At 48.8% G+C, this 23,679-nt stretch overlaps 1 protein-coding gene across 1 annotated transcript in view; it reads right to left on the minus strand.

Moving 5' to 3' along the window:
• ptprr (protein tyrosine phosphatase receptor type R) overlaps positions 1-22,492 on the minus strand; it is a 38,109-nt gene extending 15,617 nt beyond the window's left edge. The window contains 9 exon segments of the mRNA XM_070541624.1: positions 1,095-1,229; positions 3,752-3,873; positions 3,958-4,074; positions 4,933-5,040; positions 7,282-7,431; positions 7,502-7,615; positions 18,258-18,553; positions 21,950-22,251; positions 22,343-22,492. Of these exon segments, the coding sequence (XP_070397725.1) occupies positions 1,095-1,229; positions 3,752-3,873; positions 3,958-4,074; positions 4,933-5,040; positions 7,282-7,431; positions 7,502-7,615; positions 18,258-18,553; positions 21,950-22,251; positions 22,343-22,362 (1,364 nt within the window). The 5' untranslated portion in view covers positions 22,363-22,492.
• Between the last annotated feature and the right edge of the window lie 1,187 nt (positions 22,493-23,679).

A 23,679-nucleotide genomic window follows, 5' to 3' on the forward strand; every position in this document is an offset into this window, starting at 1 on the left:
CTACCTGGGTCACGCCCACGTCTGGCAGCCGCAGCAAAAAGGTTTAGGTGAATGTCAGAAATGAACATTATTAGTGGAATTTAGCAAAAATAACAACTTTTCTTTGATCCTTTTTCAAACTGGAGATGAAAAGTTTCTGCCTAAAACTTCTAGAACCAGCTGGTCTCAGACGGCATCTTCACAGCAGCACCAGAACGGTACGGAGGGAGGGGGGCGCGGGGGGGGGGGGGGGGGGGGTTACTCAACAAAGGTTCAAACTAAAGAAAAAGAGGTGTGTGTGTGTGTGTGTGTGTGTGTGTGTGTGTGTGTGTGTGTGTGTGTGTGTGTGTGTGTGTGCATTGATTTGCTTCGTCTAAAAACTGGCTGGTTTCCCTGTTTGATTGCTGATTGGCTGGTGTCCAGACTACACACACACACACACACACACACACACACACACACACACACACACACACACACACACACACACACACACACACACACACACACACACACACACACAAAGAGAGACAACAACAAAAACATCCTGTTCTCACTCTCAAGTCTGAGATCTTCCTTCCTTGTCTGACCTAAAGAAGCCGCGCAGTTCTCCGTCGCTCATCGGACCAGAACAAAATGGCCTCCGGTCCGGGACATGTTGTGAACATGCTAACGGTAAAGGGAAGAGAGATGCGATGCAGATAAAGTTTAAAGTGCTGGATGCTGAGCTGAGGAGCAGATAAAGATGTTTTCTTAACTGCAGGGACCCGACGAAGGAAATGAGCTGCAGCCAAGTTTAAAAGAGCTCCTTGAATGCGGCTGACATGAGGTCACAGCTAAAGCCTGAATCCTACATAAACATAAAGCACCTCCCACAACCTTCTGGTAGGGTAACCCTAACCCCAATAGCAACATCAAGCTAGTGTCATGAACCCTATCGCTGAAAGGTCACCAAATAAAAGTGAGTCGTCAAGTGAGACTTGAAGACTTGAAGAGACGTGTCTGCTTAGTGCTTGATGGGTTAGGGTCAAAACTGAGAGTGCACGATTATTTCACGATAAATCTACTAGAACCAGGCTAGAACACAGCTCTGGAGAACCTGAACCTGCTCCCACCTTTCTTGTAGTCCCGCAGCAGGTTTCATCCTGAAGGGGGAGGGGCAGGGCCTCAGCTCGTTACTGGTGGTTACTTGGGCAACGCTCACTGGAGGGGCGTGGTCGTCACTGTTGATGATGGGCAAAGGGGCGGGGCTACAAGGAAATGACAAAACACGTAAGACTATGATGTAATGTATCAGAGTTACGCAGAAGAAGTTTAGACGGTAAAGAAAATGAATTTGGATCAGAATCTGGACCTCATCAGATCCAGGTTCTGACCTAAAGGACGTTCTGTTCTGTTCTACGTGTTTCTGCAGAGGTCTTCCTGGGGTTCTCATACTCCAGGGGCACCTTTAGATGTCTGGGGCTCGGATCCTCTTCATCTTCCAGGGGTCTTGGGGGGCAGTCTGTGGCCCCTCAGACTCAATATTGGACACTTGTAGAGAAACCTTACCGTGAGACATTGTTCTCCTCAAAAGATGCAGGGAGCCAATGAGCCTTTTGGTCACTGATAAAGATGCATTGTTTACATTAAGGAATGACAAATCTATATTTGTCTTGTTTTGAAATTTACCAGATGCTTTACTCCAATACCATTTGTGATTTCCTGTTAGTTAACTAAGGAGCTCAACATGTTTAGGGAGCACGCCCCGTCAAGAACAGAACCAAATCCCATTTTGACGGCACATTTTTGGTTCTTTTTAAGCGCAGATAAGGTTTTTCTTTACCTTGCCAACGGTTTCGTTTGCGGCTGCAAACATCTTCAGAGCTGACGCTGATGGTGACGTCACTTCCTACTCCATTTATCCACCATCTACCATCAGCTTCAGCTCTGAAGATGTTTGCAGCCGCAGCCAAAGAACCAAAAATGGAATATGTGTAAAAAGCTGCCGTAACTCGCTGCTGGGGTAACACGCTGCTGCCGTAACACGCTGCTGCCGTAAAACTCTGCTGCCGTAAAACGCTGCTGCCGCAACACGCTGCTGCCGCAACACGCTGCTGCCGCAACACGCTGCTGCCGCAACACGCTGCTGCCGCAACACTCTGCTGCCGCAACACTCTGCTGCCGCAACTCGCTGCTGCCATAACACGCTGCTGCCGCAACACGCTGCTGCCGCAACACGCTGCTGCCGTAACTCGCTGCTGCCGTAACTCGCTGCTGCCGTAACTCCCTGCTGCCGTAACTCGCTGCTGCCGTAACTCGCTGCTGCCGTAACTCGCTGCTGCAGTAACGTGTTGCTGCCGTAACGTGTTGCTGCCGTAACACCCTGCTGCCGTAACTCGCTGCTGCCGTAACTCGCTGCTGCCGTAACTTGTTGCTGCCGTAACGTGTTGCTGCCGTAACTCGCTGCTGCCGTAACACCCTGCTGCCGTAACTCGCTGCTGCCGTAACACCCTGCTGCCGTAACTCGCTGCTGCCGTAACACCCTGCTGCCGTAACACCCTGCTGCCGTAACTCGCTGCTGCCGTAACACGCTGCTGCCGTAACTCGCTGCTGCCGTAACTCGCTGCTGCCGCAACACGCTGCTGCCGCAACACGCTGCTGCCGCAACTCGCTGCTGCCGCAACACGCTGCTGCCGTAACTCGCTGCTGCCGTAACTCGCTGCTGCCGTAACACCCTGCTGCCATAACTCGCTGCTGCCGTAAATCGCTACTGCAGTAACGTGTTGCTGCCGTAACGTGTTGCTGCCGTAACATGTTGCTGCCGTAACTCGCTGCTGCCGTAACACGCTGCTGCCGTAACACGCTGCTGCCGTAACACGCTGCTGCCGTAACACCCTGCTGCCGTAACACGCTGCTGCCGTAACACGCTGCTGCCGAAACACGCTGCTGCCGAAACACGCTGCTGCCGAAACACGCTGCTGCCGAAACACGCTGCTGCCGTAAATCGCTGCTGCCGTAAATCGCTGCTGCCGTAAATCGCTGCTGCCGTAACTCGCTGCTGCCGTAACACGCTGCTGCCGTAACTCGCTGCTGCCGTAACTCGCTGCTGCCGTAACTCGCTGCTGCCGTAACTCGCTGCTGCCGTAACTCCCTGCTGCCGTAACTCGCTGCTGCCGCAACACGCTGCTGCCGCAACACTCTGCTGCCGCAACACGCTGCTGCCGCAACACGCTGCTGCCGCAACTCGCTGCTGCCGCAACTCGCTGCTGCCGTAACACGCTGCTGCCGTAACACGCTGCTGCCGTAACACGCTGCTGCCGTAACTCGCTGCTGCCGTAGCTCACTGCTGCCATAACTCCCTGCTGCCATAACTCCCTGCTGCCATAACTCGCTGCTGCCGTAACGTGTTGCTGCCGTAACGTGTTGCTGCCGTAACTCGCTGCTGCCGTAACACCCTGCTGCCGTAACTCGCTGCTGCCGTAACTCGCTGCTGCCGTAACGTGTTGCTGCCGTAACTCGCTGCTGCCGTAACTCGCTGCTGCCGTAACACCCTGCTGCCGTAACTCGCTGCTGCCGTAACACCCTGCTGCCGTAACGTGTTGCTGCCGTAACGTGTTGCTGCCGTAACTCGCTGCTGCCATAACACCCTGCTGCCGTACCGTGTTGCTGCCGTAACGTGTTGCTGCCGTAACGTGTTGCTGCCGTAACGTGTTGCTGCTGTAACGTGCTGTAGATGCACCAAAGGTGCACCCAGTATAAATAAAAGTTAACTGAGAAATCACATGCTCACCTGGGTAGAGGCACAAGAGGAGGAGTGAGGTGACGGCAGGCTACGATTGGCTGTTGCTGGTGAATGGGTGTGGCTACAGCAGGTGGGGGCTCAGACTGGACCATGCTTTCTGACGTCACAACCTGAAGAACACCACTGTTACTGTGAAATCAAAGCACAGCACCTCACACTAGTCAGCAGACATAGGTTGGGAGTGTGTCTCACACCTTGATGCCCTTTGACCTCCGGACAGGGTCAGGAGGGATGGGCGGGTTCAGGTGAAAGTCCGGGGGCGGGGCTTTAAGGTGCTTCTCTGAAACCTTCTCCTTAATTCGATACAAAACCTGAAGAGAGGAAGAGATGAGCATGAACTCTTCTTGTTGGTATTACTTAAAAAAAGCCCTTTTCCTTTAACGTGTAGTTTGATGTTTTTCAGAACTTTCACGACCGTTTATTTAGCTCGTTTTAGCAAGAGAACGTCTTTCAAAGGAAGTCCATGTATAGAAACACAAACATTCTAATGAGCCGATTTGTTTTTAAAGGCCTTTTTTTTCTCTGGTTCATCAACCCTGAATGAAAAACTGAAACTAAAGACTGGTTGTATGTGTCAGGTGTCATAAGCAAGAAAAACGTTTCAACTTTTTTCTCCAAAAACAGCATCTACATTTTATGGATTGAGAACTTATAAAATACCTTCAAGTCTGTGACTAACTAACACAAACTATCTTTGTAAATTAACTCGAGCATTAATAACCATCAGGCTGAACATTAGACGCCATGTCTGTCATGAAAATCTCCAAAACTCTTATTGAAGTAATTGTATTATAAGATCTAAAAAGATTCATCAGGCGTGTTAAGCCCTGTTGTGATGCTCCGGAGAAAAGAAGCTCCACTCGTCAAACCGGGAGGTTGCTCGGACATTCTCCAAACATCAGCTGAGCTAAAAGGAAGCTGTAGAAATGGAAGGATATGAGGATTTCTGACAGACAGGAAGTGTTTCTGCATTACAGGTTTTTGTGTAGAGCAGCGCCCTCTTGTGGACAAAACAGTAAACTATAAGAGAAAACCCTGCAGGAATGCTGAGCAGTGAAGCTAGTTCACCACGAGGCTCTGTTTGCTTCTATACTCAAGTTGTCATCTCACAGGAGAATATGTATGAAATACAAAAGGATTAGAAAAAGAGTTGCTGCATGACAACTTACCATCAAACAGGTGATGACGATGATGAAGACGGTGAAGAAGAGGAAAAGGGCGTAGAAACCTTCTCCGCTCCAGACGGGATCCTTCTGCTTGCCCTGCAGGATGTTCTTCTGCAGAGACAAAGAGGAACGGTTTGGTTTAACGTCCAAAAACTCGGACTTGTTTGCCATCAGTGGCCCACCTTTGTGGGAGTTTGTTGTAGAATGGAACCTCATAGAACCTGCTGATTCTGAAAGGAAACTAAAGGTTTTGTGACAAATCTAGTGGGGTGTACTCATTTATGCTGAGTACTGTAAAGCTCTTGTACAACTGTCAGTACCAATAAAAAAGACTTGTAACATACACGGTAACAGATTCATGCTAGTTTCTGAGTTGTTTTTAGACTACTGATCCACAGCTGTTTCTTTTAGGAAAGAGCTCGTCTGAAACTCCCGCCGTGGTTTTCCCATTCTCATGAGCACGCATGCTCGGCGCGTCACCAGGTAGAAGGTGTTCTGGTTCAGAGGGGAGAGCAGGGATGCAGAAACAAAACTTTACAGCATTATTTATGACTAACTCCAACCAGTCTACATGTGTTTTGTGGATTCAGAGGCATTCAAACGCATCCCTCGGGGGGCCCTGTGGGGGTTACTCCGGGAGTATGGGGTACCAGGCCCTCTGATACGGGCTGTTAGGTCCCTGTGTGACCGGTGTCAGAGCTTGGTCCGCATTGCCGGCAGTAAGTCGGGCTCGTTCCCAGTGAGAGTTGGACTCCGCCAAGGCTGCCCTTTGTTACCAATTCTGTTCATAACCTTTATGGACAGGATTTCTAGGAGCAGCCAAGGTGTGGAGGACATCCGTTTTGGTGGCCTGAGGATCAGGTCTCTGCTTTTTGCAGATGATGTGGTCCTGTTGGCTTCATCAGAACGTGATCTTCAGCTTTCACTGGAGCGGTTCGCAGCCGAGTGTGAAGCAGCCGGGATGAGAAACAGCTCCTCTAAATCTGAGACCATGGTCTTGGGTCAGAAAAGGGTAGAATGCCTTCTCCGGGTCAGGGATGAGGTCCTGCCCCAAGTGGAGGAGTTTAAGTATCTCGGGGTCTTGTTCACGAGTGAGGGATAGCTGGAGGGTGAGACTGATAGCCGATAGCCATCAAAGGACGGACACCAATCAGCCGGCCCAGAGGACAGACCCAAGCCCAGGGAAGAAGGGGGCCTGCTAGAAGACGACCGGGCACCAGCCTCAACACACTGTTGCCCCCACCAATACAGACCAGCCCAGAGTGAGACAACCTCAATCCCCAAGGGTCCACCCCAATAGGGTTGCAGGGATTTACCTGTTGGACTATTAACCCCGGTTAACCCACCATAAAGACGTCTCCAACACCATCTATAAGACATAAAGACAATAGCGCGACTCGCACCGACAAGGACAAAGGTGAAACTGCGTGGAAGTATTTTAATTACTTTAGATGTACTCCAACACAGGAGACTTCAACTGCCTCCTAGGTGGACACGGAGCATTCCTGATGGTTGTCCTCACTGGTTCTGCTTCTGCTGCGTGCTCGTGTTCACTTTCACTTTAGTCTTTATCCATGCAGGTCATGCTATTGTCTTTGAGTTTTTATTGGCAGTGTTTGAGACATCTTTACGGTGGGTTAACCGGGGTTAATAGTCAAACCGGTTAATCCCTGCAACCCTACACCCCCGCAAATGACAACCAAAAATGGGGCAGCCAAGGCCAACCCAACCCAACCCAACCCAGCCACCCACAGCAGCGACCAGGACCTCCAGAACATACCCAACTCACGGACACCCATCCTTAAAGCCCCGCAGGCAGCTTCAGATCCCCAGACCGACAGAAGGTAGAGGGCAGAAGCAACTCACCCCCAGACGGACCAATGTTGTGTGTGTGTTATTGTAGGTTGGTGTGTGGTGATGCAGGTTTAAAATGCATTAAAACCAGGTGAGGAGGTCAAGATGGCTACTAGTACTTGCAGATAGCAGAACCCGCCATCCTCCTCGGATCTTCATGAAACCAAAGATGTCCGGTTGTCTTCGGAAAATGTTATCTTCATTTAAGCTCACAAAGATCAGAATTTTGTGTTTTTATCACATTTAGTTTGTGTTTGACTTGTAAAGCCAACATGTAGAATTGTGACTGGGTGAAGATACGGAACCCTGAAAGGAATGATGGGTCGGATCATTTAGATTCCCGCTGCAGTAAAACATTCTCAGTAATAACATTAATACAGGATTAAACTGACGCTCCTCCAGCTGAGTGATGGCTCTCAACGATTTCTATTAAATATTCAGCAACAGCCTCTCTGTCTGTCTCCATGGTAACCAATGAAGCTCCTACTGAGGTCTCACCTCAGACGAGACCTCGGTGATGCCGAAGTGCCCCAGGTAGCGGTGAAGCACCCTGACGTTCAGTGACTGGATGACCTCTTCAGCTGAGCGGGGCTCAGAGGCGCCCAGCCTATCAGAAGACACAAAGAGCTCGATGCCGTTCTTCTCTTCCTGTAAAAGCAGCCGTGTGTCAGACAGCCAGTCAGCTGGCAGCGAAGGAGCGGGGCGTAATGCAACTCACGTTCAGCTGTTGAATGTGAACGTATTTCACCAGAACGCCCAGCGCCGCTGCGACGCCCTCCCGAAACCACCGGAGAAGACCGACGTTCAGCTTCCTCACATCCACGGCCAGGTGCTGAAATACAGACAGGAGAGAGGAGCTTCAGGTGTAAATGTGCCACTCTGGTGTGGACATGTCAGTGCTGCCCTCTGATTGGCTGTAGACTCTCGTGAGGTGTGTCCTCACACCAGAACCTCTGAACAACAAACAAACCAGGAGCTAATCAGGTGTAGCTCATCCCCTGCAGCAACGACAACAACGGGACTTCTCTGGTTACCCTGAGGACTTTTGCCTCTCACCCAGGTGAGTCGGAGGATCAGAAACAAATAAACTGATTGTGCTAAAAGGTTCTCACGTGCTTTCTTATGAAAGAGTAAAAGCATGTTTTTGTTGTGGTGATGTAGCCAATCATCACTAAAATGTGAGCGGCAGCAGGACCCTATCGGAGCGTGCCTAGAACGAAACAACGCTCTAGCATGACTGAAGCTCAGGAACACTTCTCCAGGGGCTGGCGAAGGGTTTGGTTCACCTCTACCAGAGGACCGTACCAACTCAGTCATAACATTAAGCCTTTTATTATTTCAAGCTTTCAGAACTTTTTACCATTAAACTCTAGAAATATCCTTTCAGATGTTGTTGCTAATGAATGAAATGATGCCCGGTTGATGAAAAATGTTGGCGGCTTCTTAACATATAACCACAAAAATCGGGTCTAAAATTCATGGGGGCGGGTCGAAGGGTGTTTCTCAAGTCCAAGGAACCTCGCCTTGATGTCTTGGCCCCGCCCTGGTTGCCTAGGAGATAGTCATCAGGAGCCGCCCAGACGTGTTCCAATGTTCATGTTCTACCGAGGTGTGTGTTCTCCGTTTGTTAGCCGTTTAGCTAGCTGAGCAAGGATACATGGGAGGTGTCTTGTAGCCTAGCCTTGGTCAAAAATTACCCAGAATACACCGCGGTATTTTCAAAAGGACGGCGGATCGGAAGCCGGCGGCTACTTCGGGGGCAAATTTCAAGTTTAAATGTAAGTCAGCTAATTTAAAATGTGTTTTAGACCCAAAGAAGTTATCTGTGGTTGGTTAGTTTCGGTGGCTAGCAGGTAGTAACTCGCTTGTATTTTTTATTTAACAAATATAAACAATTTAAAAAGTAAAAGGCTCGTATAAAATATAACGTTATCTCACGTGTCACATGACGTCACGTGACCACCGAGGTCGAGTGATGCAAGACTGTTCCTTTAACCGTTTTCTTTGTGTCCTTGTAAGCAAGGCGCCTGGCCTGATGAGACATCGCCTAACGAGGCCAGGCGCCATGACGTTAAGAAACACCCTGAGTCTCTGGGAGACGCCATGTTAAGACGTTACACTTCCTTCTACAGGAGCCCGTGAGGACAAAATGCATTTACTTATTTGTAACAAATGATTACTAAGCTTTCACCGTTAACATTGCTGTTTTACACATTCATCACTTCACTCCCTGCCAGCGAAGAAAGAGAGTCTGATGTTCTCGTCTTTTACTGGAGGTTACGCTCCCAGGGATTTTTGACCCTGATGGCCAACCGTTGGTAAGGTCTTACTCGATTGCTAATTTCCTTTTTCTGACCCAATCGTTTACCTTTCTGGGCCAAATGGAGGTGATGGGGTTCGAGAACATTTTCATGTTCGTCCTGCATGTTAAACTCAGTGTGGCCAACAAAAGAGTATTGTTTACCAGACTATCACCGTACCAGATTATCAACACTGTTGTGAAATGTAAGGGTCCAATTGAACCAATCAAGTTACGAAGTGGTTTATAAAGGGTAAGCTGCGTTTCACAATCTGAACACATTTATTTAGAGGTTCCGGTTGAAACGTCCTGAAAGGGTCAGTTTTGACCTACATAGCGGCCTACATAGTGACCTACATAGTGGCCTACATAGCGGCCTACATAGTGACCTACATAGTGGCCTACATAGTGGCCTACATAGCGGCCTACATGAGACATCGCCTAACAAGGCCTACATAGTGGCCTACATAGTGACCTACATAGTGACCTGCATAGTGGCCTACATAGTGACCTAAATAGTGACTGGTCATCTACAGACATAATTCCACTATCTAGGTAGATTTTTTTGTTCTATCTTCTAACACCCAGAAGATTCTGCAGGGCTTGTTGACGGTCCATGAAGACAAGATTGTCAAACTTATCTCAGACTGCTGGATTCCACTCTCTGGATGAAAAGTGAACTTTTACAACTCATAAGTTAAATAATCATAAATAATCATATGGGTGAATGAACCAGATGTTATATGAAATGTTTGAATAATCTGTGCCTAATTCAGTGAAGTTGAAGTTATAATGACCCATTTATACCATATGATCAGTACTGTTTGATTTAACAAGTGAATCATTATCTACACTCATACACGATGTTCATTAGAAGCAAATTCAGGTTAAGGTCACCTCACATGAAGTTTAAAGATTCTTTATCCACAGAACTAGAACAGCTTGTATCTGGGAGGTGTGGCTTTCTGGGGGATGTTTGGTAACGCCGACAAACGTGTCAAATTCTGATTCACAGAAATCAAAACAGGTGGATTAATAAAACTAGAGTGGCTTCCCGAGTTATTCCGTTTCGAGCGGAACTCCAAAGTGGCCAATTTGGAACCGGCCTCCTTGAGACACCTCCCTCTTGGACACACAGTCAGTCCTGTTGGCACACTGCCAGCTGACACAGCCACACGGCTCCGTAGGAGCACATCCGTGTTAGACACAGCGAACCTTCCTGTCTGTTGTGACCTGGAAACACCTCTAGACCGGACTGGTCGTACTGTGGTTATTCTACAAACTTCAGTGCCTTGAGGTCCACCCGACTTCCTGACAGTCCGGATCTGCTGGGGGTCTCCATCAGGGTTTGTAGACTCAACAGACTGTGTCTGATGCTGTTTCATTAATAATAAACTCTCTAGTTTATAGCAGACAAAAATTCTTTTACACCCAGAATTCCCAATTTGTTTCAGATACGAAGTGTGTTTATGGTCCCTGAACAAGAAAAAGTAACTATAATCTTAAACATTCAAAGATCAATCAGGTTGATATTCTACATCATGGGTCATTACAACTTCAACTTCACTGAATTCACCAATTATGACCAATAAGATGTGATGTTCCATATAAATATAGAATATCAACCAATAATAATAAATGCAGTCGTTACACTACAAGGTGTGACGCTACACGGTGACTCAGTGGACAGCTTTTACCTGCTGCTGTTTTTAAATCTGTTGGACAGTCCTGAATACTCTTTCAGATTTACCAAAAAGATGAATAAAGAAATGAGTCCTGGTCCGTTTCTAGGACAAAAGTCATTAAAAACCGTGTCCTTAAAGCAGATTCTTCCTGTCGTCATGGTTTAAACTGATTTAAACAAAGAAACGGAGCAGACATCAATCATCTTCTCTCACTGAATAAAACAACAAAACAGACCCACCAAACATCAGATTGTCCAGGTCAGAAGACCCAGACTAGACGAGGAGCCCCAGCTTCCTGTCCACCGTCCCTGTGTGTGTGGGTGTGTGTGTGTCTGTGGGGGGGGGGGGGGGGGGGTTAATGACTAAGACAGCGACATGCTCTGCTGCCACTTAATTCAATACCAGGACCAGCAAGCTGAGCTGATATTATGGGTCTGCGTCTGTTTCACCGGCTCAGCTCCCTTCAGCAGAAACCACCAGACCAGGAGCATCAGCACAGGTTGTTAGTGACGGACATCTGAGCTGCAGCCAGGAGAGTGATGCTAGAACTCCTGACAACATCCTAAACCCAACAACAAACACAAACACCACATTTATGTCACTGACTCGGAGCTCATAAGGATAAGTAATCACATCGTCACATAGAGCGCCACCTAAACAGGATTATTACAGTTTGGGGTTTACCCAGAGTTGGATGAGCAGCTTCAACAAGAAGGAACAATAATCCAGAACATAGTCTGAGCAGATGAGCTAATCGGTCCCTTTAAACAGGACAACAAACGGGAAATAAAGAGTCGGATCAGAACAGAACAAACAAACTTACCTGCCTAACAAGCAAACGTTGTCAACCACAGCAGGCTGTTCTCTGAATGAACAGTGCCTGCCAGTCAGAACTCAGGGACTTTATGCTCCATTTCCTGATCTACTCATTCTGTGATCTCTGATTGGCTTAGAGCCTGGCAGGACTCAAACTGCCACCTGATTGGCTGTTGTCCAGGTAATGCCATTATCCTGCTGTGTTTCCTGTCAGGATCAGGTACTATTTCTGTCCAACACACACACACACACACACACACACACACACACACACACACACACACACACACACACACACACACACACACACACACACACACACACACACAAACATACCTCTCAGGTACGTCCTCACCTTTCATACACAGCTACCACTGAAAGCACTCTCACCTCATCCATGACTGTACGCTACAGCGCACCCGGCCAACTCTCCAGTAACGAATCATCCCGGGCTAATCGGAACGCCGCTGCCTTCCCTGGATCTGCATCACCACCACAGTGCACACAGGACTCCTGCTGCACGCTCTGCTTTTCGTCTACCGCCCTCTGGTGGATGATGCAGGTCAGCTGCTTCAAAAGCAACCCGGTTTAAGACGTTTCATTCCTGCTGCCATCAGGACTCTCGATGATGAGGGTCGCTACGCTGGTCTGTGTTGCTGTTCCTTTGCTCTAAGAGTCTATGCCATAGACATAGACGTATGGTATGTGTCCATGGAACCTGCTCTGTCCAAGCTATGCACCGGAGAAAAGATCCACCGGCTTGCTGTGTGGTCACTAAAGTAATCTAATCTAATCTGAGCTAATCTAAGTGTTTGTTTAGTATTGAACCCAGTGCTCGGTAGACACTAGAAGGTTGATTTGAAACTATGCCGAGATAATTAAAAGAAGAATTTGGACAAGCGAGAATTAGGATACTGCTCAGCTCCACTGGAGTCACGCAGGCTCCCAGCCTCGTTGCCGTGCCAACGGCGTCGCAACCACCAGCAAAGCACAAGCTGAGAGGCGCTGATGGGAGGTAAAGGTCACCTGGTGTCTTGGAGCATGTGACATAACGCAGCAGTGGGACAGGACTGGGTCCCATGGCTGTTGCAGCAGGTAATCCTAGTTACATCAGACAGCTTCACCAGCGCTGGGTAGCGAGGCTCCGGACCTCTGCAGCACCAAACAGAACCAGTCTCTGGATGCTCCTTCCTCAGTCACACACAGCTTGTTGGCAACACTTTTCCAAGAAAATCCAGAAAAAACAAAGATTTTCATTTAGTGACAGGAAACGTCTGTGATGTTGTTTGTTCTTCAGTCTCGAACCCTCTGCTGCTGCAACGGCTGAACGTCGTCTAGGGCTGGCCGCTACGGCAACATTTTCAGTTTTTAATCATTCATATGGGTTTTACGGTATTTCATGGTTTTTCCTTTCCTTACACTACTCCAGGTGTTGCCATGGAAACATGGCACATGAAACTTTGAGCCCAACAAAGGTTCAGGTGTTACAGAGACCCAAAGAACAGTGCACCAGAACTTCTTATCTTTTAGAAATGGACTTATACAGGTACCAAAACCCAAGAGACGGGGAAGTGGAGGACGATGTCGTCCACAGCGAAAGAGGAGTCCTCCTCAGAAACACCTGTGTACGCCCTGATCAGAAGCTGATCTAGCAGAGCTAGATAAGGAAGGGTTTACTACTCTGTGTACACAGAAGAATGAGAAAAGGGAGAAAGGAGACCATCAGAGGAATTGTGCCTCAGCTGTTTCTCATTCATGAAAGCAGAAGAGAAACATCTGAAATACTGAATTCCTCCTGGTGGGTGGCAGCCTGGATTCTTACCAAACCAAGGAATCCTGAACACTTCATATTTGGACCTCCAGATCCTGTAGATGGATCCAGGAAGAGAGAGGACACTGCCAGTCTGTCTTTTGGATTCCACCATGGGCTTCTCCAGACTGTCCCAACTCCCACAATGCATCAGCACGTCCCACGGTTCTGGAAGAGCCTTGCTGAGATAGAGCGAGTTTTACACTTTATTCTTAAGTTGTGAATGCAACACTGACACCAGCGTTTCTACTGGATCCTCTCAGACTGCCAGGGAAAGGCGTGAAACCCGTCTGATATAGTTCAGCTTGGAATAAGGAACGCTTCATCAACAAGGCCCTGTGAGTCAACCACTTAGTGCAGCGTAGTGAGCGGACTCGTCTGAGGGACCATCCTGATTGAGTGAAGGACAAATCGTCTAAAATCAATAACACATTTTGTTGTCTAATGAGAAAATTAAAGGTAGCCTGGAAACTCGGAGTCATGGTGACCTACAATGTTCTCATGATCTACAGCCCTCTTGCTGGGAATCCATCAGATAAAAGAGAAGGACACTTCAGCTGAGGACATCCAGAAACACTCTGGTCAGACAGCAGCTCACGGGCGTATGTGTGTGGGCTCAGCTTCAGTCTGTCATGTAAAAATATACAAACCCAGCCACCAACATCTGACCTGACGGCCTCATGGTAGCCAGCCCACTCACCCCGGTAACCATTTCACTCACCACGGTAACCAGCCCACTCACCACGGTAACCAGCCCACTCGCCACGGTAACCAGCTCACTCACCACGGTAACCAGTTCACTCACCACGGTAACCATTTCACTCACCACGGTAACCAGCCCACTCGCCACGGTAACCAGCCCACTCACCACGGTAACCAGCCCACCCGCCACGGTAACCAGTTCTCTCGCCATGGTAACCAGTTCACTCGCCACGGTAACCAGCTCACTCACTACGGTAACCATCCTCACCACAGTAACCAGTTCACTCACCACAGTAACCATCCTCACCACAGTAACCAGCTCACTCACCACAGTAACCAGTTCACTCACCACAGTAACCAGCTCACTCACCACAGTAACCATCCTCACCACAGTAACCAGTTCACTCACCACAGTAACCATCCTCACCACAGTAACCAGCTCACTCACCACAGTAACCAGTTCACTCGCCACAGTAACCAGTTCACTCGCCACAGTAACCATTTCACTCGCCACAGTAACCAGTTCCCTCACCACAGTAACCAGCTCACTCACCACAGTAACCAGTTCACTCACCACAGTAACCAGCTCACTCACCACAGTAACCAGCTCACTCACCACAGTAACCATCCTCACCACAGTAACCAGCTCACTCACCACAGTAACCATCCTCACCACAGTAACCAGTTCACTCACCACAGTAACCATCCTCACCACAGTAACCAGCTCACTCACCACAGTAACCATCCTCACCACAGTAACCAGTTCACTCACCACAGTAACCATCCTCACCACAGTAACCAGCTCACTCACCACAGTAACCAGTTCACTCACCACAGTAACCAGTTCACTCACCACAGTAACCATCCTCACCACAGTAACCAGTTCACTCACCACAGTAACCATCCTCACCACAGTAACCAGTTCACTCACCACAGTAACCATCCTCACCACAGTAACCAGTTCACTCACCACAGTAACCAGCTCACTCACCACAGTAACCATCCTCACCACAGTAACCATCCTCACCACAGTAACCAGTTCACTCACCACAGTAACCAGCTCACTCACCACAGTAACCAGTTCACTCACCACAGTAACCATCCTCACCACAGAAACCAGCTCACTCACCACAGTAACCAGCTCACTCACCACAGTAACCATCCTCACCACAGTAACCAGCTCACTCACCATGGTAACCAGCCCACTCACCACGGTAACCAGCCCACTCGCCACGGTAACCAGCTCACTCACCACGGTAACCAGTTCACTCACCACGGTAACCAGCCCACTCGCCACGGTAACCAGCCCATTCACCACGGTAACCAGCCCACCCGCCACGGTAACCAGCCCACCCGCCATGGTAACCAGTTCACTCGCCACGGTAACCAGCTCACTCACTACGGTAACCAGCTCACTCACCACAGTAACCATCCTCACCACAGTAACCAGTTCACTCACCACAGTAACCATCCTCACCACAGTAACCAGCTCACTCACCACAGTAACCAGTTCACTCGCCACAGTAACCAGTTCACTCGCCACAGTAACCATTTCACTCGCCACAGTAACCAGTTCCCTCACCACAGTAACCAGCTCACTCACCACAGTAACCAGTTCACTCACCACAGTAACCAGCTCACTCACCACAGTAACCAGCTCACTCACCACAGTAACCATCCTCACCACAGTAACCAGCTCACTCACCACAGTAACCATCCTCACCACAGTAACCAGTTCACTCACCACAGTAACCATCCTCACCACAGTAACCAGCTCACTCACCACAGTAACCATCCTCACCACAGTAACCAGTTCACTCACCACAGTAACCATCCTCACCACAGTAACCAGCTCACTCACCACAGTAACCAGTTCACTCACCACAGTAACCAGTTCACTCACCACAGTAACCATCCTCACCACAGTAACCAGTTCACTCACCACAGTAACCATCCTCACCACAGTAGCCAGTTCACTCACCACAGTAACCATCCTCACCACAGTAACCAGTTCACTCACCACAGTAACCAGCTCACTCACCACAGTAACCATCCTCACCACAGTAACCAGTTCACTCACCACAGTAACCAGCTCACTCACCACAGTAACCAGTTCACTCACCACAGTAACCAGTTCACTCACCACAGTAACCATCCTCACCACAGAAACCAGGTCACTCACCACAGTAACCAGCTCACTCACCACAGTAACCATCCTCACCACAGTAACCAGCTCATTCGCCACGGTAACCAGTTCACTCACCACAGTAACCAGCTCACTCACCACAGTAACCAGCTCACTCACCACAGTAACTAGTTCACTCACCACAGTAACCAGCTCACTCACCATAGTAACCAGCTCACTCACCATAGTAACCAGCTCACTCAGCACAGTAACCAGTTTACTCACCACAGTAACCAGTTCACTCACCACAGTAACCAGTTCACTCACCACAGTAACCAGTTCACTCACCACAGTAACCAGTTCACTCACCACAGTAACCAGCTCACTCACCACAGTAACCATCCTCACCACAGTAACCAGCTCACTCACCACAGTAACCAGCTCACTCACCACAGTAACCAGTCCACTCACCACAGTAACCAGTCCACTCACCACAGTAACCAGTTCACTCACCACAGTAACCAGTTCACTCACCACAGTAACCAGTTCACTCACCACAGTAACCAGCTCACTCACCACAGTAACCAGTTCACTCACCACAGTAACCATCCTCACCACAGTAACCAGTTCACTCACCACAGTAACCAGCTTACTCACCACAGTAACCAGCTCACTCACCACAGTAACCAGTTCACTCACCACAGTAACCAGTTCACTCACCACAGTAACCAGTTCACTCACCACGGTAACTAGCTCACTCACCACAGTAACCAGTTCACTCACCACAGTAACCAGCTCACTCACCACAGTAACCAGTTCACTCACCACAGTAACCAGCTCACTCACCACAGTAACCAGCTCACTCACCACAGTAACCAGTTCACTCACCACAGTAACCAGCTCACTCACCACAGTAACCAGCTCACTCACCACAGTAACCAGCTCACTCACCACAGTAACCAGCTTACTCACCACAGTAACCAGTTTACTCACCACAGTAACCAGTTCACTCACCACAGTAACCAGCTCACTCACCACAGTAATCAGTCCACTCACCACAGTAACCAGTTCACTCACCACAGTAACCAGTTCACTCACCACAGTAACCAGCTCACTCACCACAGTAACCATCCTCACCACAGTAACCAGTTCACTCACCACAGTAACCAGTCCACTCACCACAGTAACCAGTTCACTCACCACGGTAACTAGCTCACTCACCACAGTAACCAGTTCACTCACCACAGTAACCAGTTCACTCACCACAGTAACCAGTTCACTCACCACAGTAACCAGCTCACTCACCACAGTAACCATCCTCACCACAGTAACCAGTTCACTCACCACAGTAACCAGCTCACTCACCACAGTAACCAGCTCACTCACCACAGTAACCAGCTCACTCACCACAGTAACCAGCTTACTCACCACAGTAACCAGTTCACTCACCACAGTAACCAGTTCACTCACCACAGTAACCAGCTCACTCACCACAGTAACCAGTTCACTCACCACAGTAACCAGTTCACTCACCACAGTAACCAGCTTACTCACCACAGTAACCAGCTTACTCACCACAGTAACCAGCTCACTCACCACAGTAACCAGTTCACTCACCACGGTAACCAGCTCACTCACCACAGTAACCAGTTCACTCACCACGGTAACCAGCTCACTCACCACAGTAACCAGTTCACTCACCACAGTAACCAGTTCACTCACCACAGTAACCAGCTCACTCACCACAGTAACCAGTCCACTCACCACAGTAACCAGTCCACTCACCACAGTAACCAGTTCACTCACCACAGTAACCAGTTCACTCACCACAGTAACCAGCTCACTCACCACGGTAACCAGTTCACTCACCACAGTAACCAGTTCACTCACCACAGTAACCAGTTCACTCACCACAGTAACCAGCTCACTCACCACAGTAACCAGTTCACTCACCACAGTAACCAGTTCACTCACCACAGTAACCAGTTCACTCACCACAGTAACCAGCTCACTCACCACGGTAACCAGCTCACTCACCATGGTAACCAGGTGTTGTGCAGACACAGCAACATGTTCTGGTTGAATGCCGTGATGTGGTTGTAGAAGGCGGTTCAGGTTTCGGTGAGAGGAAGGCTCCTGATGAAACTCTGATCCAGAGAGAGAACCTGGGATGACTCCGGATACCCAACTAGGGTTCTGATGGTGATTGTGATGATGATGATGACGATGATGAGCACGGAACTCTGGCAGGTCGTCCACATCATGCTGAGGATACAGAGCCAGAGGAAAGCGACCGGGTCGAGAGGTAGGAAGAAGACCACCAGCAGCATTTTCTGAGAGGAGAAGGATAAACAAACCCAGTGTCCTAAATCAGCGGGTACAGAACCATTTCAGTTCAGTTTTCTTTACATGGTAAATGTGCTAGCATGTATTTGCATGGCGCCTCCTTACCCTGGTTTCACACTGGAAGCATCACCGGTGTGGAACGTCGTTGCTTCAACTAGAATCCATGATAGCATGTAGAGTGTTTCCAACCAGCTGTGCGGTTATTTCCATGAGGGTCCCAGAAGCGGCACGCCGCACCGCCAAAGGTGCAGTCGGGTTCTACTTTTGCAGCAAGCCGCTTCTGGGACACGTCAATTTCTGCAGTTATCATAGGGCTAGACAGGAAATCACCTGCAGCGATGCTATGTCACATATATGTGGCTTAGGTGTGACCTAATGGCTTGTATTATTCCAGAAGTGCAGCGGTGTGTTTTTCATGGCTTTAATCCTGGCAGTAGCTGGGGATTCCTTCTTTTTGGTATAATGGCGGATTGCATTAGCAAACCGTGACCTTTGAAGTCTTGAGGGATCTTGTGATTTTGCGAGTCCAGTGAAAAACACAGCAAGGAAGCTGTACCGCGGCCAAGACTCTCCCGGTGTGACATGGATCACTTTGAAGTTCACGAGTAAAACATTCCGCTGCCTTTTCGCGATGCTCCCAGTGTGAAAACCGGATTTAGGGTTCTACAGCCCCCCAAGGCGCTTCACAACACAATCAGTCAAACATACACGCATTCACACAACGGTGGGGATGAGCTACAGCAGTGCTTCCCAGCCCTGGTCCTCAGGGCACACTGTCCTGCATGTTTTCCATGTTTCCCTTTTAAACACCCGTGTTTCCTGCTGCCACATCTGACCCAAATGAATGAGTGATTAACAGGCATCTGCAGCACTTGATGTCCTCCTGAGGAGGCGATGTAAACCAGGTGTGCTGAAGCAGAGACAGCATGCAGGTCAGTGTGCCCTGAGGACCAGGGATGGGAAACACTGGGCTACAGTGTAGCCACAGCTGCCCTGGGGCACACTGACAGAGGCGCTTCAAATCACAACAAAGAGTCTCCTGGCCAGGTGAGAGACACCTCCTGGTTGGACGTGCCTGGAAAACCTCACCAGGAGGCATCCTGACCAGATGCCCGAGCCACCTCAACTGGCTCCTCTTGATGTGGAGGAGCAGCGGGTCTACTCCGAGCCCCTCCCGGATGACCGAGCTTCTCACCCTATCTCTAAAGCCGGGCGTACACTGTGCGACTTTTTCACTCGCAGCGTTCAGCTTCAGCTCAAACTGTACGACTTCCTCGCAGAGTAGATCTCACGAGTCATGTGCTCACACTGCACGACCCAGTTCTCGGATGCGACCTGACTGCTCACACTGTACGTCTGGTAGCAACACATCGGCCCTAAAAATGTGCTAAAAATAGCAGTTTTTACTCAACACGTCACACTTTTTTGTCTTGTTTTGCCTGTTGTCCTTCGGGAGTGCTGCAGGAGGACACACAGGGATTTATGGGGGTCGGATGAGGAAACGAAATAAAGAAAGTAAATCTGTGTTTTGTGATCAGTTTAATTTGACATGAACACGACAAACACGCTTTCTTGACAATCTTTGTGAGTAAAATAAACGTGTAGAAATAAAAACGAACAACGTGTGTTATTAGGGAAATAGCGAGCGACCGGCGTTGATGCAGGATTGCGCGCGCATGCGCCGTGAGCGGTTCTGATACTTTTTTGGGTCGCAGCTGCTCGCAGCGCCGCTTCAACAGTGCGATACCCTCACGAGGGACGAGCGAAATATTAAACACACCAGAAGTCCCTGCGACCTCACGACTGCTGATCGGCAGCTGGTCACGTGGTGTTAATCGCCTCTCGTAAACCCCTGAACACTACACCACGCTCAGCGCAAAACTCGCCCCGATCTCGTGGATTCTCGCACGAGTGGAAAATCGGCTCAAAAAAGTGAAAAAGTCGCACAGTGTACGCCCGGCTTAAGGGAGAGCCCAGACACTCTGTGGAGAAAACTCATTTTGGCCGCTTGTGTCCGTGAAGGACTAGGTTTGCACGTCAGCCTCTGCATTGCCCCTCCATGGGAAATGTTTGTTGTGCTGTCCTTGTTCAATAAAACCTGACCAAATCAAACTAAACAAGCAGGCTAAAGGTGAAAATATTCTTCCACTCCTATCTCCTGCATTAGCCACAGATAGGAACCAGACAGGGAGACGCTCGGATTCAGATCTAAATCCCACTGAACGTTGGCATTCATGCACTCCCCATCTTGGCTCATCCCAGGAAAGGCTGAGGTTGAATTTTCTCATTACTGATGTCCATCGTGGCAAAACCACGATCTCAGGTGACAGGTGTAAATGGTCAATGGCTCAAGGAATCCATATAAAACTAATTTTCATGTAACTACGTACTCTGTCTGTAGAGAATTATAAGGTTTTTGAGTCTTGAATTGATTGAAAAATATCTGATGTTTTCCCTGGTCTTTGAACTCACCATCACAAAGCTTTCATGTGGAAGTTTTTAGTTAATCAGAAACTGAGAGCGTGTTCTGTTGGTTGAAGCTGTGAGCCGGATCAGAGCCTGGCGCTGAAATGACGGAACGGATGGAGATCAAATGAAGCTGATGGGAGGAAAACATGTTGGGATAAAGCCCTCTTGTGAAGTGGACACAGCTTCTCCGAAGCTCACCTTGTCTTCTGTTGCCCTTAGCAACGGCGTCCTGATTGCCAGGATGATGCTGAGCTTAGCTCTGATTGGACAGGTGTTGATATTTGTCTTAAATGTTACAAGCACAGCATCACAGCTGAACTGACTTAAACTATGAATGTAGGCACGAATAAGGAGAAGTTTGTGTGACTTTTAAACTCAGACTGTAGCAAACGCCGGGGCGTTTCAGTCTGCTCCTCTCCTGTAATCAGCCTCGTGGCTGAACCATCACCAGAGACAGTCTGTCCACCCGCCGACGTTTTACTGGGGAAGCGCCGCATTCAGCACCAGTACGAGTGTTGGTGTCAGAATGAAAGATTCTTCCTGTTTGAACTTATTTTATTAATCTGGTCTCTCTCTCTCTCTCTCTCTCTCTCTCTCTCTCTCTCTCTCTCTCTCTCTCTCTCTCTCTCTCTCTCTCTCTCTCTCTCTCTCTCTCTCTCTCTCTCTCTCTCTCTCTCTCTCTCTCTCTCTCTCTCTCTCTCTCTCTCTCTCTCTCTCTCTCTCTCTCTCTCTCAGAAGCAGCATTTAAAGCACGGAAGTGTGTGTGATCAACATAAACATGGAGATTTTAATGTTCAGCATCAAATGGCTGCTGCGGTAAACATGACTGGTGGAGGCAGCCATTGCTCAGCTAATAAATGACTCATTATGAATGATGGAGGCTGAGGAAGCCCTGAGAGCAGAGAGGTGTTTACCTGCTACCAGCAGCTGCGTCCAGATGAAGCAGAACGACAGGAACATGGTGAGGAACCCTCCTCTTCCTCTGCGGCTCACGCTGTCTCCCCGCTGCTCACACCCGCATTCACCACAGCCTTCCCTCCGCGCTGCAGCCACGCATCCGAGGACACCAGCCGCGGTTTGTCTGGATGAATCTGAACGCTGCAGCCGGAGCTCCGGGGACACGGTCCTGTACCGACACCGGGTCTGCTGCCGTCCCAGCCCCGCCCAGTGGAGCCTCACAGCCGGAGGAGGAGGATGGATGGAGGTCAGACGGCGGCTGGAGGACACCAGGAGAGAAGGGAGGCGTAAACCCACCTTTTACAGAAGTTGTTATTGAGAGAAACGACCTCAGCTTCAGCGCCACCTACCGGTAAGCTGCGGTAAACATCGCCTTTCCGAGTCAGAGGACTCCAAAGCGCGTGACCCTACATTCGTCCGTTCACTCGGATGGTGGTCATGAGCTACAGCTTAGCCACAGCTGCCCTGGGACACTGACAGTCCCGCATTTTCACGACTTTTCACGCGTCCCGCAAATTGAGACTCATGTCCCGCATTACTGACAGTTTCCCGTTCCGAGTTTCAATCTCACTGAAGTCTGTTGCTGTCAACCAAACGGAGGCGGGACTTTAACGCAGATCCGGAGCGTGTATGGAGCGTGCACGCGCACGCACCAACAAAACAAGCGTGAGCGAGCACGGAGGAGAAAACGCTGTACACTCGTGAATTAAACGTGTTCAGAGACACTCGACAGTCTTTGTTGTTTCAGTCATCTGTCACGTCTCGGCGCCGAGTCTGATACGGAGGTGAAAAGCAGGTGTTCCAGTAATTAGACAGGTCCATGATGAACACCATGGAACAGAAAAGGTTCCTGATACCTGCTGAGCCCCTTAAAGCACAGTGAAGACGTAATGAGAGTAAATGGAAGCTTTCGTCACTTATTCTCAGACATTTGAGGCAAAAAGTAACTCTAAGAAACTTTTATTAGATTAGATCTGAATCTTTTAGAGATTATAATCTGATGTTTATCCTCTCACCTAAAATTAGAAGATGTGTTGTCTTGTTAAAAAAATCGTTTTGTTTCTGAATTCTGAAAAAAAAGCTAAAAAGTATGGATATTTTTTTAATGAGATGCTGATTTTAGTGGAAAATTAATTAAAAACAAACATAAACAGATCTAAAAACTATTCCTGGTATTTTTACCATCATTCTGTTGTGGAAAACATTGAATGAAAACTCTGAAAAGCTGCTTAAACCTGCATGTTTTTGTTATTGTGGTCCGATCTTTGTTATTAAAATGACCAGAACCACTACTGAGTTATGTTGAGTAACGTGAGAGGAACTGTGGAACAGTAAAGCTGTTGCTGTATTCAAATAAAATATATACAAGTAATAAATGATGATAATAAGAATAATTATTTCATGTATTTGTAACAGTGATGTTAGGGCTAAAAGGCAGAATATATGTTGTTTGTTTGTTTGTTTGTTTTCTCATTGAAACTTCACTTTGTCCCACATGTGGCAAGTCGGGATCTGGTCACCCTGGCTGACAGAGGCAGGTCCCACCGTCTCTCCCATCACCAGCAGGCAAGGAGGGTGAAGTGTCTTGCCCAAGGACACAACAGCCTTAGCCTGGGTTCAAACCTGCAACCCACAGGGCAAAGTGTGATGGTGTTAATTAGCCTACACAATAGTGTGCTTAGCTTCA

Source organism: Nothobranchius furzeri, chromosome 1, assembly GCF_043380555.1.
Source record: "Nothobranchius furzeri strain GRZ-AD chromosome 1, NfurGRZ-RIMD1, whole genome shotgun sequence".
NCBI classification, from domain to species: domain Eukaryota; kingdom Metazoa; phylum Chordata; class Actinopteri; order Cyprinodontiformes; family Nothobranchiidae; genus Nothobranchius; species Nothobranchius furzeri.